This window comes from Mixophyes fleayi, chromosome 10, assembly GCF_038048845.1.
Source record: "Mixophyes fleayi isolate aMixFle1 chromosome 10, aMixFle1.hap1, whole genome shotgun sequence".
Taxonomy (NCBI): domain Eukaryota; kingdom Metazoa; phylum Chordata; class Amphibia; order Anura; family Limnodynastidae; genus Mixophyes; species Mixophyes fleayi.
Window position 1 is genome coordinate 25859371 of NC_134411.1, and position 12808 is coordinate 25872178.

Sequence of the window (12808 nt, forward strand, 5' to 3'; positions counted from 1 at the left end):
ACATGTTTCTTTCACCAGAATTCTGATATGATGTTACTAATCTTCAGTATTGACATTGAACTTACTCCAATATGAATTGTAATGTTATAGGACATTCTCTGTAGACTACTGTATCACCTTAGATGTAATATTCCTTACCGGCTTACACTGGGAAATCTCAGTTCTCTTGTCCAAGTAATAGGAAATTTCTTCTACAATTTGACAGGATTTTCTCTTCCTGGATTGTAGACTCAGCGTTGGATGGGAAGTTCCTTTGTAAGGTAAATGTGCCGCCTCTTCACTGCAAATATTAGTCATCTTCTGTTCCTGGTGGGCTCATCCTATAGGGGTCGCAATATGCCCACTGCAGTACAGGAAAACAATATTCTGGTAAATTGGAAGGTAATTTTCCTGTACCTTCTGCCATAGAAGGGGAATAGAAAGGGACATACCTAAGCAGTAGGGAAACAAAAATAATTGGAAGGATTCCTCCCTTGTATTTTGTTACACCCATGACCACGCTCCAGGTGACGCTCCATTGGATGCCACCCTGCGCCACGCTCCATTGGCAGCTGCACTCCAGGTGACGCTCCATTGGCAGCCGCCCTGCGCCGCGCTCCAGGTGACGCTCCATTGGCGGGATCATCTATAAACAGCTGGAAAAGCACCAGGAACAAACTGCGTCACCAAGGAGCTATGAGGATTGTTAGCTGGTTCCTGGTCTTTATTTTCCCCGACACCTGGGTAAGACAAGGGAAGATTCCACATAATCAAAAACACCCCTACAAAGGATGCCATCCTCTCGAAATTTGGCACTTTTATGTTGGTTGGCGTTACCATCAAGTGTTTGACCAGCCATTCCCCATTTCTGCTGGATTTTCCATAGATGCCAATTAAGTGAAGGTTCCAATCTCCTGGCTGTCACTGATGCATCTCAGGATATCTGCCTCCACATTCTGGATCCCAGGGACTTTTGCTTGGATAGGTTTCTCTGCCCATGCAAAGGTTTCTCAAGTAGTGTTAAGAGGAGAAATGTTGTGGTGCCCTTTATTGATTGACCACTGTCATGCTGTCTGATGGGATCCTCTGTTCTTGACATATTCCTGCTTTTAAAAAACATGCACCTCTTTTGAATGCTCTAAACCTCCAGTGGAGCCTCCCAACCAATTATGGAGTTGGCATCTGCTGTGATTTTGTGGTGAGGCATTCTCAATGACCCGCCATCTTTGAAGTTGCCTTGATGTAACCAATCAGTACAAGCTCACTAGGGTTTCTTCAGATAAAGGCACCTGGCTGAGACTCTTGTCTTCCACTGACATTAGAAATCCACTTGTAAGGGCATGTTGTAAATCAGGGCACAATGAAAAGCATCTGTGGTACTAATTTGCAGACACAACTTCTCAGAAGGTACAATGTGTTGCCTGAATAGCCTTATCCTTCAGAAAGTTTCTGTTATGAAAGGATCTACCCTGCTGGTTTGAATCTGATTTCCCTGGTTTGTTTGGCTTCGCCTCCTCTAAGAGCTCTTGGTATTAACCTCCAGATTCTGCCTGCTGCCTTGGAGTAGGCATTTTGTCTTTCCTACCACATTCGTTGCAATGATTTTGTCCAATCTTGTACCAAACAGCAACTCTCCTTGAAAAGGTACCAAGCGTCCGTTATTCTTGGACTGCCTATGTGCCTGGCTCTGCAGGAGCTGTAACACTTGTCTAGCTGCCACAGATAATGCTGTATACAATAGTCATGCAGCTAGCTCAGCAAATTAAGCATTTGATTTGTTGGAGAGTTGATAATTGTCACCATTGGGGGTAACTTGAAGAGAACTTGGTTGCTCTGCAAATATATAGTGATGGTTTTAGCTGGTATTAGCACCATCACTGACGCTAAATGATCTCTTTCCCACACATGCTGCCTTTTAGGGTCATCCCATCCTCCTCTGCCAGACTGGTCATTCTGCCCATGCTGATGATGGCAGCATCCACCCTGGGGCTGATCCTAAAATGTTTCTTACCTTCTGCTGTCTGGTACATTTTAGCCATCATTTTGGAAAGGAAGGATTTCTTCTTAGGAATGACTCTTCATTTATTATTTTGTATACATGGAAAAGCTAAAAAAAAATTGGAGCATCTTAAAGCCTCCTGTCCTCCACTACAGGTCCTTGCTCTTCTTTTGCCAAGAGGAGTTCCCTCGTTGCATTTTTTTTGTTTTTTAAGCATCTTCATGTATGTGAAGTCAGGGATGATACGTATGATGTCTGCTCCTCTCCATTCTCTAATTCTCCATCTGATATTATAAAGTTTTCAGCTCCTCTTTCTGCTGCGGCCACAGGAATAGACACAGCGACTGTCAGACTGTCCTAGTATCGGTGGGCATAGATTATGTGGCTCTGGAAACTGCCGTCTCCACAGATTACAGTAGATTGTACCCAGAAACTACTCCTGTATTCCACATAATGTCAGCTGCTGCAAGAATAATCAGCTGTAAGTGATGGACGTCCAAAGAGACTCCTTTTGTAGGGAGTTCTGGTATGAAGACAAGTGCGCTTCAGGCTTCCTGGAGCGGTGAGTTGACCTGTGTTCCTGTTCCGTCAAGTCCCTGGGCCTTATCTGAGCCAAGCAAAGACTACCATGGGCAATAACCATGTTCTAGGTGCTCTTTATCTAGTGGCTTTAATTCCTCTATAAAGTTGAGCTAAATAAAGTAGAAAAGCTGAATCAGGTTGCTAATAGGTGACATGATAGTAGAGACTTCACACCGATACTTAGCACCAGATGTGTACTGTACTTTATTGTACAGTATTTATAGCACTGAATATTGTTCCATCTTAGCTTTGTAGTTTTACATTGCCTTTTAGCTGCATCTGGTTATGTCATTTGTGAACATTTTAGTGTCATGTTATATAATTTAGCAGTATGAGGATTATACCCTGTGAAGTTTTCAGTCATCTATTGCTGGTGATTCTGTCACTGGTTCTGTCTGAGATGGATGAAATAGGAAATGATTTTAATATCTCGGCCTCTTACCTTTCTTTTAAAAGTTCACTAAACTTTATATACTAATAGCCAAGAGCATATTTAGCAATATACATGTAAAAGGGTCGGGCACTTATTAGAACTGGAAGATATTTGTTGTGTTGTGTTCAGGGAGGGATATTAAGCAGATTTACTTTCTGTAATCTCATTAATGGGCACAGCCATTCCTCCTCTCTCTGAAAGAACTGATACCAGAGAGCAGTAGCGTGCACTCTACTACAAACTAAATGTAAATGGTGTCAAATATCTCAAGCTATGGAAACCGCTACATCTGTGAATGTTATGAGCATCCAGTTATTTATGTAAATCAACTGGTTTTGGCTACATAGGATCTTTTAATTTCCTGAAGAAAGTACAATAAATCCCCCTTTGGAATATGTATATAATAATCAGCCTATTGTCATTGCGCCCCTGTGATCGACCATTCGTGCAGTTTGCTTATGCTTGACAGCAAAAAGAAACTTCTTTATGAAACTTTCTTTTCCTGTCTAAACAAGTCCTCTGCATGGTGGTAAATTGCTGGGACAGTGTTACCAAAATCTAGTCCTCATGACCCCTAACAGTGCAGGCTTTCCAGGTAACAAGTGACATCATTCTACCACCTGTGGATCTGTTACAATGTATCAGTCAGTAATTAATACACCTGTGCTCCAGCAAGGAGATATGGAAAACATGCATTGTTAGTGGTAATTGAGGACTGTGATTGGGAAACACTGCTCTAGGCAAAAGGAAACTACAATAGATTTGAGCTATAGAAAAAAAAAAAAGTTTTAATTTAATAATAAATCTCATGAGTAACTTTATGAAACCACTTTATTTTTATTCCATAAGTTGCAGAACAGGAATCATGGAGTAAGACAAATTTTGCAGTATAGACAGCAGCACCCAGCCCCCTCTGCCACATTTTCAGCTGGTGTTAAACTAATTTATGGGAACAAACCATTCTACAGAGCTGCATTGTAAGCCGAATATGTATTGCCCTGCAGCAGTAATAGTTTGTAAAGTTTGACTTTGAATAAGAAAATATTTCGATTGATCTGTCCATTTAGTCCACAGTATCAAGTTACCTTGGCTGCCATAGTACAGTCCACACTCTGTTTTTTTGCAATATTTAACTCCTCTCATCCTCTTTCTCTGAGCGTTTCCAATGAAATAAGCAGGGAAGTGAATCATGGTGTAATTTACTCTAAGCGGCTAAAAGTCAATTTCTGATTGTATTATTTGCACTGAAAGACAGCAACTGATGTTGGTAAATGAGCCATAATCCTGTTGATTTTCTGTACTGAAGGCTCCTACCTTGGACTATATAAACTTGGTCATGTATAAAAACTGCCTTTACAGCTGGTTCCTCAGGCACCGAAGTGTCATTATGACTGATCCAATTTCTAACATTGCTGTTTCTATTTTAAAAAGGTCATAAAGTAGACAAAACCCTACAGAGACCATATGATTGCTTGCAATACACAGTCACTCAATATAGGTTATTTTCTACCCTAAATTGAATTGTTTTAACCGCTGACCTATTTGTTCCAACTATAAGGGGGGTATTCAATTGTTAGCATTAAAGGGAAAAAACGAGCGCTCAAAAAATCTTAGCGTTAATACGGTAATTACTCGCGGAATTTCAGCTCGCAGCCCCCTGATCGGCGAAGTGAAATTCCACGAGTAGACTACCGTATTAACGCTTTGAGTGCAATATTACCGTATAAACGGTAATATTTTTTTGAGCGCTCGTTTTTTCCCGTTAATTATTAATTATTAACCCCCCTTATTAGTCAGTGTGAATCCTTGCTTGACACATAGCTACAGGGTTCTCCTACTGAATAACACCGTTATTCCTCTGTGATTTTTACAATGGCGCTATCTGACAATCAGGAGCTGGATATCCTTTATTACCCAGAAATGATTGAGGCATGTGTTATAGGGATGTAAATGTGTGTAGGTGGAGTTAAACAAATTAAATTAAGGCACTTTTAATCTCCATAGCAAACTAATTTGTTACAATACCTTTTTATGTAGCATATATCTCTCCATTAAACTATTGTACTCGTGTTTGCGTGAAGTTTCTGACAGTGGGCAATAATTATCCCAATTCTCCTGAAAGAGATCTCACCTGACCGCAGTGCTCTTCATCAGAATAATAGCTAATATAATAGGCAATAAACTTGAAAGAAGTAGCTTCATTCCACAATGCAATTTAACTTGGATTGTAAAGTTTCAGACTAGACCACTTTCAGCTGCATGAATGGTTCGGACAAGATTGGAGTATAGTGGACCAAGAAAGAAGAACAAAAAAAAAAATGTATACTCCTGATATTTGATTCACTATAAGAAAAGTAGCTGTTAGTGTTTATTACTTTTCAAATCTGTAGATGGCAAAGTATTTAAGCTGTCTCAAGATAGTAAGCGAGGACAAGTGCTGTATTCTAGCTGTTGAGAACATCTTAGTTGATCCAGGCATATTGGAACAGATCGTTCTTCTCCCACAGCGAGCACTGGGCAAAACGATAGTCCTTCTCCACGGTCAGGGATGTAGAAAGCAGCGCTGTCCCATTGGGATACTCTGGCCATTCCGATGGCATGGATCCTGTATATAAAAATAACAAAGGCTTTAGGTGATGTATCTAAAACTCAGTCAATTGGATCTGACTTATTCTGCTTCTTACCTTCTCTGGCAAAGTGAAGGAAGTATTTTCTTAATAGCCTCTGGAATGTATGATCCTCTTCTGTGGTCTCTTCCAGTGAGTATTGCAGTGTTCCAAAAAACCCCAGAGTATCCAGCATGTGAAAAGAGAACCAACTATTGTAGGAGAAGATTTTATTGATTTTAGCTGGGTGGGATGGGGTGTAGGTGACTTCGTAGCGATAGACCGGGCTCATCAGTGCATCTAAGATGACAAAGTAATAAAATGACACCATTATTATTTAGTTATAGAAAGGCAATCATTAAGCATCCCTATACAGAGACTATGTAATTCACTCACATCAGTCCCTGCCCCATTGGAGCTCGCAGTATAAATTGTTACACCATTCAAATACTGAACTTTCAATCCAATTTCATGGATCACTGGTACTTTCTCAGAGCAAACATTTACTTATTAACTCATGACTGCTTATTTCCGTACTAGTTGTGCAGCTTAAAATGTACCCATCTACTCTGCATGCTGAGAGTAGCTTTTGTCTGGCAATGGGGTGGGGGGTGTGTGTGTGTGTCAGTCCAATGGTTCTTGGTAGCTCATGAATTGTTTCAGCCCACAGTGTAGGAGTGTGTGTTATCTGGAAATTACTTTACCAGGGAATTGGCAGTGAATGGATCCGGAAAAGTTGCACATCAACCAATTATTACTACTTTTTATCTGCTTACAAATCTTCAATCCCCTTTCCCTCTGAGAATATTGGGTAGTGGGGGGTGGCTCTGAATAATATGTAGATTTCATATATTCAAGTTTCATTTTGTGCTTTCTGAAGATGGCAGGATTTACAACTTGAGCCCAATAAGAGGATTTTTATACTCACAGTAAAATCCATTTTTCCAGAGTCCATTGGGGGACACATGCAACAATTGAGTATAGTAGGTGGACTTGGAGCAAGGGCACTTTAAATCTCACACAGTTGATGTTAGCTCCTCCCCTACTATACCCCTCCCAGATGGAGCCATCCTCCGTTCATGTATATCAAAGTCTCAAAGAGGGTCAAACTAGGCGAAACAACACCCATCAAAAAGGTGAACTGTCAACAACCAAACAACCAGAGCTAAGAGAGTGCAAGGCATGAAAGAGAAAACAGAATTTTTACTCACCATAAAATCCATTTCTCAAAGTTCATTGGGGGACACTGTTACAATGGGGACATTCCAAAGATACCCTTAAGGGCCTGAAACAGCTGTGCATAAAACCTTGTGCCCAAAGCTAGGATCCTGAGACCCAAAGACCTACAAATTGTAGAATTTGGACAAGATGCTGGGGACAGATGACCATGAAGCACCATGACACCCATGAGGCACCAACAGGCCTGGTTAAATGAGCCTTCATACACATGGGCACCAGTCTAGACAACTGAATGTAACCAAATGAATAGTGGATGTAATCCAATGAGCAAGAGATTGCTTAGATGCCAGCCAACCATGCTCGTCTGCGTCATACAGAATTAACAGGTCAGTAGTCTGAAAAACCGAAGCGGAACGGTCCACAAATCACTTGAGACCCCAGACTACATATAGAAGCTGCAAAGACACATCAGAAGCCCGAGACCCAGGACAAAACATCGGAGCAACAATCTCCTGGTGTAAGTGGAACCATAAGACCACTTTCGCTAGAAAAGAGGGTTTAGTGCAAAGCATGGCCCTGTTGGAATGAAACACCATAAAAGTGGGGTACACCACAGTGCCCCAACTCAGACACCCGGCAAGCAGAAGAAAAAGTGAGCAGGAATACCACCTTCCGTGTGACTTTACTGAATCAACTGAATTCAACGGCTCAAAAGATTATTAAGAGCCTGTAGAACCAAATTTAAGATCCCCTCTGACCCTCACACCACTGAATATATGTTTTTTACCCAAGGTAGTAATTCCAGAAACAAGACTGTTTCCTAGCCTTATTCATGGTCGGCACAACTTTATGCAAGAAACTCAAGGTTTCAGTAGCTTTGTAGTCAAAAACCATACGACCTAAAGAGTGGCAACAAAGAGGGCCTTGGACCAGAAGATCTAGAAGTAGAGGCAACCAGTAAGGTGGGATGTTGGAGTACCACACCCTGCAAGGCCAATACAGAGCCACTAGAATGGCAGCTACTCATTCTCTTTCTAGTTTCTTGAGCACCAAAGGGAGCATGGGAATTGTAGGAAATAAGTACACCAGATGAAACGGCACACAGCATCAGCATGGTATCCGTGGACCTTGCTGTGGAATCCCTGGGCTTTCCACATTAAAGAGGGACCTTGAAGTTCAAACGGGACACTATGAGATTGATCTCTAGCTGAACATTGAACCAGAAGAGCAAAAACCTCTGCATTATAGGACTAGTTTCCCGGAAGGATCTGGTTGAGGTAATCGGCCTCCCAGTTCTCCTCTCCCGGTTGAAAATATCTGAAATCACGGGAACCCAGGATTTGATTGGTGCCGTTTAATTTACAGCCATGGCGCTGCAGGTTCTCCCTGATGGTGCTGGTAGGCTATAGCTGTCGCATTGGACTTTCAGGGACATGCCAGCCAGAATCCCCCGAGCTTGTACAAGTGCCCTGTAAATCGCCCTGAGTTCCAGCATGTGGATGGGCAACAGTGCCTACTGGGGAGCCCTGGAACTGTAGAGCACAGACCAAGCCCCACAAGGTCAGACTGGTGTCCGTAGTGAATAAAGGTCCACTCCCACGTTTGGAAGGACTGACCGTTGGTGAGCTTTGCGCTGGTCAATCACCAGAAGAGGGACTGGCGAACGGTAAACTGGATGAGCTGCTTTTAAAAATGAAGGGAGGATATGGACCGTTTCCAGAGAAGCTACCCAGTTTCATTCTCGTCCTTTTCAGAGGGAAAGAGTACAGCTTCAAACACATATCATGGTCGCTATCCGCTTCAGACAGCGAAGAAGGGAAAACTGCCGTCTGGCCAGGGGGTCCAGGTCTTGAATGGAACCGAGAAGACCTTGTCCTCGAGAAGGAACAGCTGCTGACATACTGTGTCAAGGCAGTGGCCAAGAAAACGCATCCCTTATGTGAGAATCAAAGTCTTGATTGGTTGAGTATTCAGGCATGTGCTTCCAGAAATGTCATTGTCAGCTGAAAGTGTTGTAAAAGGACAAAATGTGATGGAGCCTTCAACAGGTCATCTAAATAAGGAACAATGGCGACTGCCTAAGAACGCAGGAGACCTGCCATAATGGCCAAAACCTGTGTGGCGGTAGCTAGATCTAAGGGCAAAGCCCAGACCTGATAATATGTATCACGGTACACAAATTGAAGAAGACACTGATGCCCCTTCCACATAGGGACCTGGAGGTAAGAATCTTATGTCCAGGGACACAAGGAACTCCCCATGTTCCATGCCTGTGATGACGGACCACAACAATCCCATTGTGAGACCCAGAACCCGAACCAGTTTGAGGGTTTTGAGGTTCAGGATTGGACATAACGAGCTGTCCAACTTATGAACCAGAAAGAGGTTGAAGAAAAACCCCAAACCCCTCTCCAAAGAGAGAACCACAATAACAACTCCTGCAACTAGACATTTCTGGATAGCCTCTTGGAGTGTAGAAACGGTGATGAGGGAAATGCACAAGGTTAATAACACAACCATCAGTGACAATCCCTCAAATCCAGGCATCCAAGGACGAGGTTTGCCATTGATCCTGAAACAGCAGGAGAAGTACCTCTACCACAAATCCTGGCATATGGAATATCGGGTTTGACTTCTGCCAAGCCTCCAAAACCAACTCTAAAGGCTGCAGAGAGGAGAAAACAGATCACCTGTTTCTTCTGACGTTTAAAAATGGAGAAGCCAGCAAAGTAAGAAACTTCAGGATCCGCAAACCCTAAAGTTTGCCGTACCTCCAAAACCAAGTCATCCACGCAATGAGAGGTTGGGTAATCTTCAAAAGCCCCTCCCTGTCAGACTTCCTAAGCAACTCACCATCTTCAGAAGAGAGATCAGAAATCGGAAACAATCATCTGAACCATCCCTGTGGGGGGCGCTAAGGAGGGGTTCAAAAGAGTAAGAGGTTCTAGGCAGACTCGGCAAGAGCCAACGCCAAACCAGCCTCCACCTGGAACACCCCAATAGTGGACGAAGGCAGATTGTCTATGCAGTAAAAAAGAAGAGAAGTGTTTCCTTTGAGACTTTACCCGAGTGAGTTTGGCAATGGATGTGGTCAGAGACTTAAGCTAAGCAGGTTCTTCCACAGCTATAGATGCAGCCGTGTGCAACCATTGTACACAGAACAGCGCCTCACACTTTACACATTGGGTATTCGGGTCTGACTGTTTACAAGACTATTTAGCATTATATTTTGCACAAGTATAATGCAGCACAGACTTTCCAGCAGACTCTTTAGTCTTCTCGGCCATAGCAGTAAAGTTAAAACACACAAAACAATTACCAAAGAAAGGACAGAAATCAATATTTTCAGTAAACACAAAATCTGTATAATACAGACAGAAATGGTCATTGACACCTATACAGTAACTATAATTGAACAGATATAAGCGCTCACTCACACTACACAAGATTAACAGGAGAGAAAGGAGTAAAGTGAACAGGAATAAAAGCTATACAATCTCCTGCCTGCGGAGAGCAGGGGACGGCTGCAGCGTGTTGCAGGTGAAGGAAGCCCGCAGGCTACTCGCCTCAACGGCCCAGAGTGGAGGAAGCCCACATGCTATCCACTCCATGGGAGACGTCCTTGAGGCAAACAGAAAAAAAATTAATGAATGAAAAAGTTAATGATTAAAAAGTCCAGGTCAAGAGCCCTAAAAAAAAAATGCTCTACTCCAAAAGGAACTTAACAACACCTGAGGATAGTTCCATCTAGGAGCAGCATAGTAGGAGAGGAGCTGTCAGCTCACACTTTCAGATTAACGGCCATCTGCTATACCCCATTGTCGCAGTAGCATGACAGATAAATACCACCCAACGTGGCCTGTGCCTCTCATCCACACTCATTAATCGCTCCCAATTCAGGGTTACAGGCTTTTTTGGGGGGCTGAACCCACTCTGCAGAACTCTCTCCCTCGCACAAAACTTCCCCATATCCTTTGAACCTTCAAATGTTTCAGGAAAACTCTTCTCATTTTGTCAATCAAATTCTAGCATTTTAACCTCTCGAGGCTATTCTACCCCATTACCACCCTTTACACAATTCACACATCGCATTTATTTAATTTCTATACCTATTGGTCCCCAAATCAGCATTGCTGTCATTCACAGACATTCTACCTAGAACAATCCAGGATCTATTTTTAGAAGGCTACAGACATTACTTCATCCTTCCCCATTGGTTGCTTTACATTCCATGCATTGTGATTGTCCTTTTCCAGGGGGTATATGTACATAAATGTAAGTATACATGTATATCATATCTGTAATGACTGTGCCCTTATTTTAGGGTATATTCTATAAAATCTGTATATATCCATATATTATAGCTACTAAAATTGGGTATACAGATTCTATCTTCTTTTAAAACTCCCTCTAGGCACCAGCCAGTTTCCTTTCATTTGATAATTATTTAACCCGTACATCTGTAGCACACTAGTATTTTGGGCCACATTCAGAGAGATGTAATTGATAAGGTTAGGCTGTACATATACCTGAAGCTTGTTTGGCCAGCTCGTTATTAGGACAGGATGCTCTTAGGTCCGACACCATAGTCATGTAGGCTTTCTCCACACATCGCTCAGGCTGGGAGCAGAACTCCGAGGTTGGATATAGAGCCAGAGCATCCTCCGACAGATTGCCACCAAATGTGTTCAGGTTTACTGGGAACAGAACGACACAAACCCTCTTTACTTAACATCATAGGGACTGAAGCCATAAGTAGCCAAAATGGTTACATTTCTCTTTTTAATATAATCATGTTGCCCATTACCCAACTTTACGTCACTTTAATATATATAATCAATGACATTAAAATGGAAGTTGAATAAACAGGTTATGCTTAAATGCTTAGGATGTTTAAGAGTTACTATATGGGCTGACAAATTAGCTTGTTTTTGCTTTAGCAGATGTTACTAAAGGGCTTATGCAGCTATATAATTACGGTATTTAATCGTGCAATTTATTTTAGAAATGTACCCCATGATATTGGAAAGATTACGCTGTGGTTACATGCTGGTAAACCTGTTTCTGATGGGTGTTGGGTGGGCCTGTATGTAGGGTGATATGATTATCTGTGGGTAATTAAACATTTCAATTGTTCATTTTGAAATGATTGGTCTGTACTGTACGTACACAAACTGAGCATATTGTGAAAAGACATTGGCCTAGAATTATTCCATAACAACTTACATCTCACAAACCACCGGTAATCCTCTTCCGACCACTTGGACATGTTGGCATAACTTGGGCTGTGGAGAAGAGTACAATTTAAATCTAGTTAAGCATAAGGCGGTATTGTCAGCATTAACTAAATTCCACAATTAAATAGTATATATATATATATTAAAAAAAAACAAAAAAAAAAAAAACTTATTGTTTCAGAAATAGATCCTTTTTAGTCATGTCACAATCCGAGGAGATTAGAGTTGATTATACACATTGTTTATCATAATACAAATATTAAAATGAGTTGTAGCAAATATACATACAGAAACAAAACCCATATCCTACAGAGCAAATAAACTTATAAATAAGCATAAATTGACTTTCCTATATTTGTGAGGTATGTGTTCCTCTTGCACACTCTGTACTCGAATAAATATTCTGATGCTTTTATTTTGAGAACAGTGTAATGCTGTGTGTCTATATATGTAATGGGCCATTGTTAACTTCCGAAATGATTTATTTTATATATTCGATTGGTATATCGGAGACTGGTGCATTTCCAGACTAAAAAGGTACCCAGTCAGCAGATTTACAAAAAAGATTCCCTTACGCGAATTCTGTTTCTTGGCGGCTGGTGCCAATCATATACGGCACGTCACTATACCCGTCTCTCTTCTCCTTCCACACATCCAACGGGGGAGCAGGTACCACATATCCATCCACGACAGCCACCGGTCCAGCAAATTTTCCTTTCTGTGGCAGGTTGCACAGGTCCTCTGCAGCCCAATCTGGATATCCATACCAAGGGATGGACTAGAAGTAGCAACA

General features: G+C 41.8%; 1 protein-coding gene across 3 annotated transcripts in view; it reads right to left on the reverse strand.

Moving 5' to 3' along the window:
* Positions 1-3806: 3806 nt before the first annotated feature.
* LOC142103863 (para-nitrobenzyl esterase-like) overlaps positions 3807-12808 on the reverse strand; it is a 31301-nt gene continuing 22299 nt past the window's right edge. For all 3 annotated transcript variants that reach the window (XM_075188169.1, XM_075188168.1, XM_075188167.1), the window contains 5 exons: positions 12591-12793; positions 12005-12063; positions 11308-11475; positions 5678-5899; positions 3807-5598 (listed from right to left, as the gene is read on the reverse strand). In XM_075188169.1, the coding sequence (XP_075044270.1) occupies positions 5456-5598; positions 5678-5899; positions 11308-11475; positions 12005-12063; positions 12591-12793 (795 nt within the window). In that variant the 3' untranslated portion in view covers positions 3807-5455. The remainder of the gene's footprint in view (positions 5599-5677; positions 5900-11307; positions 11476-12004; positions 12064-12590; positions 12794-12808) is intronic.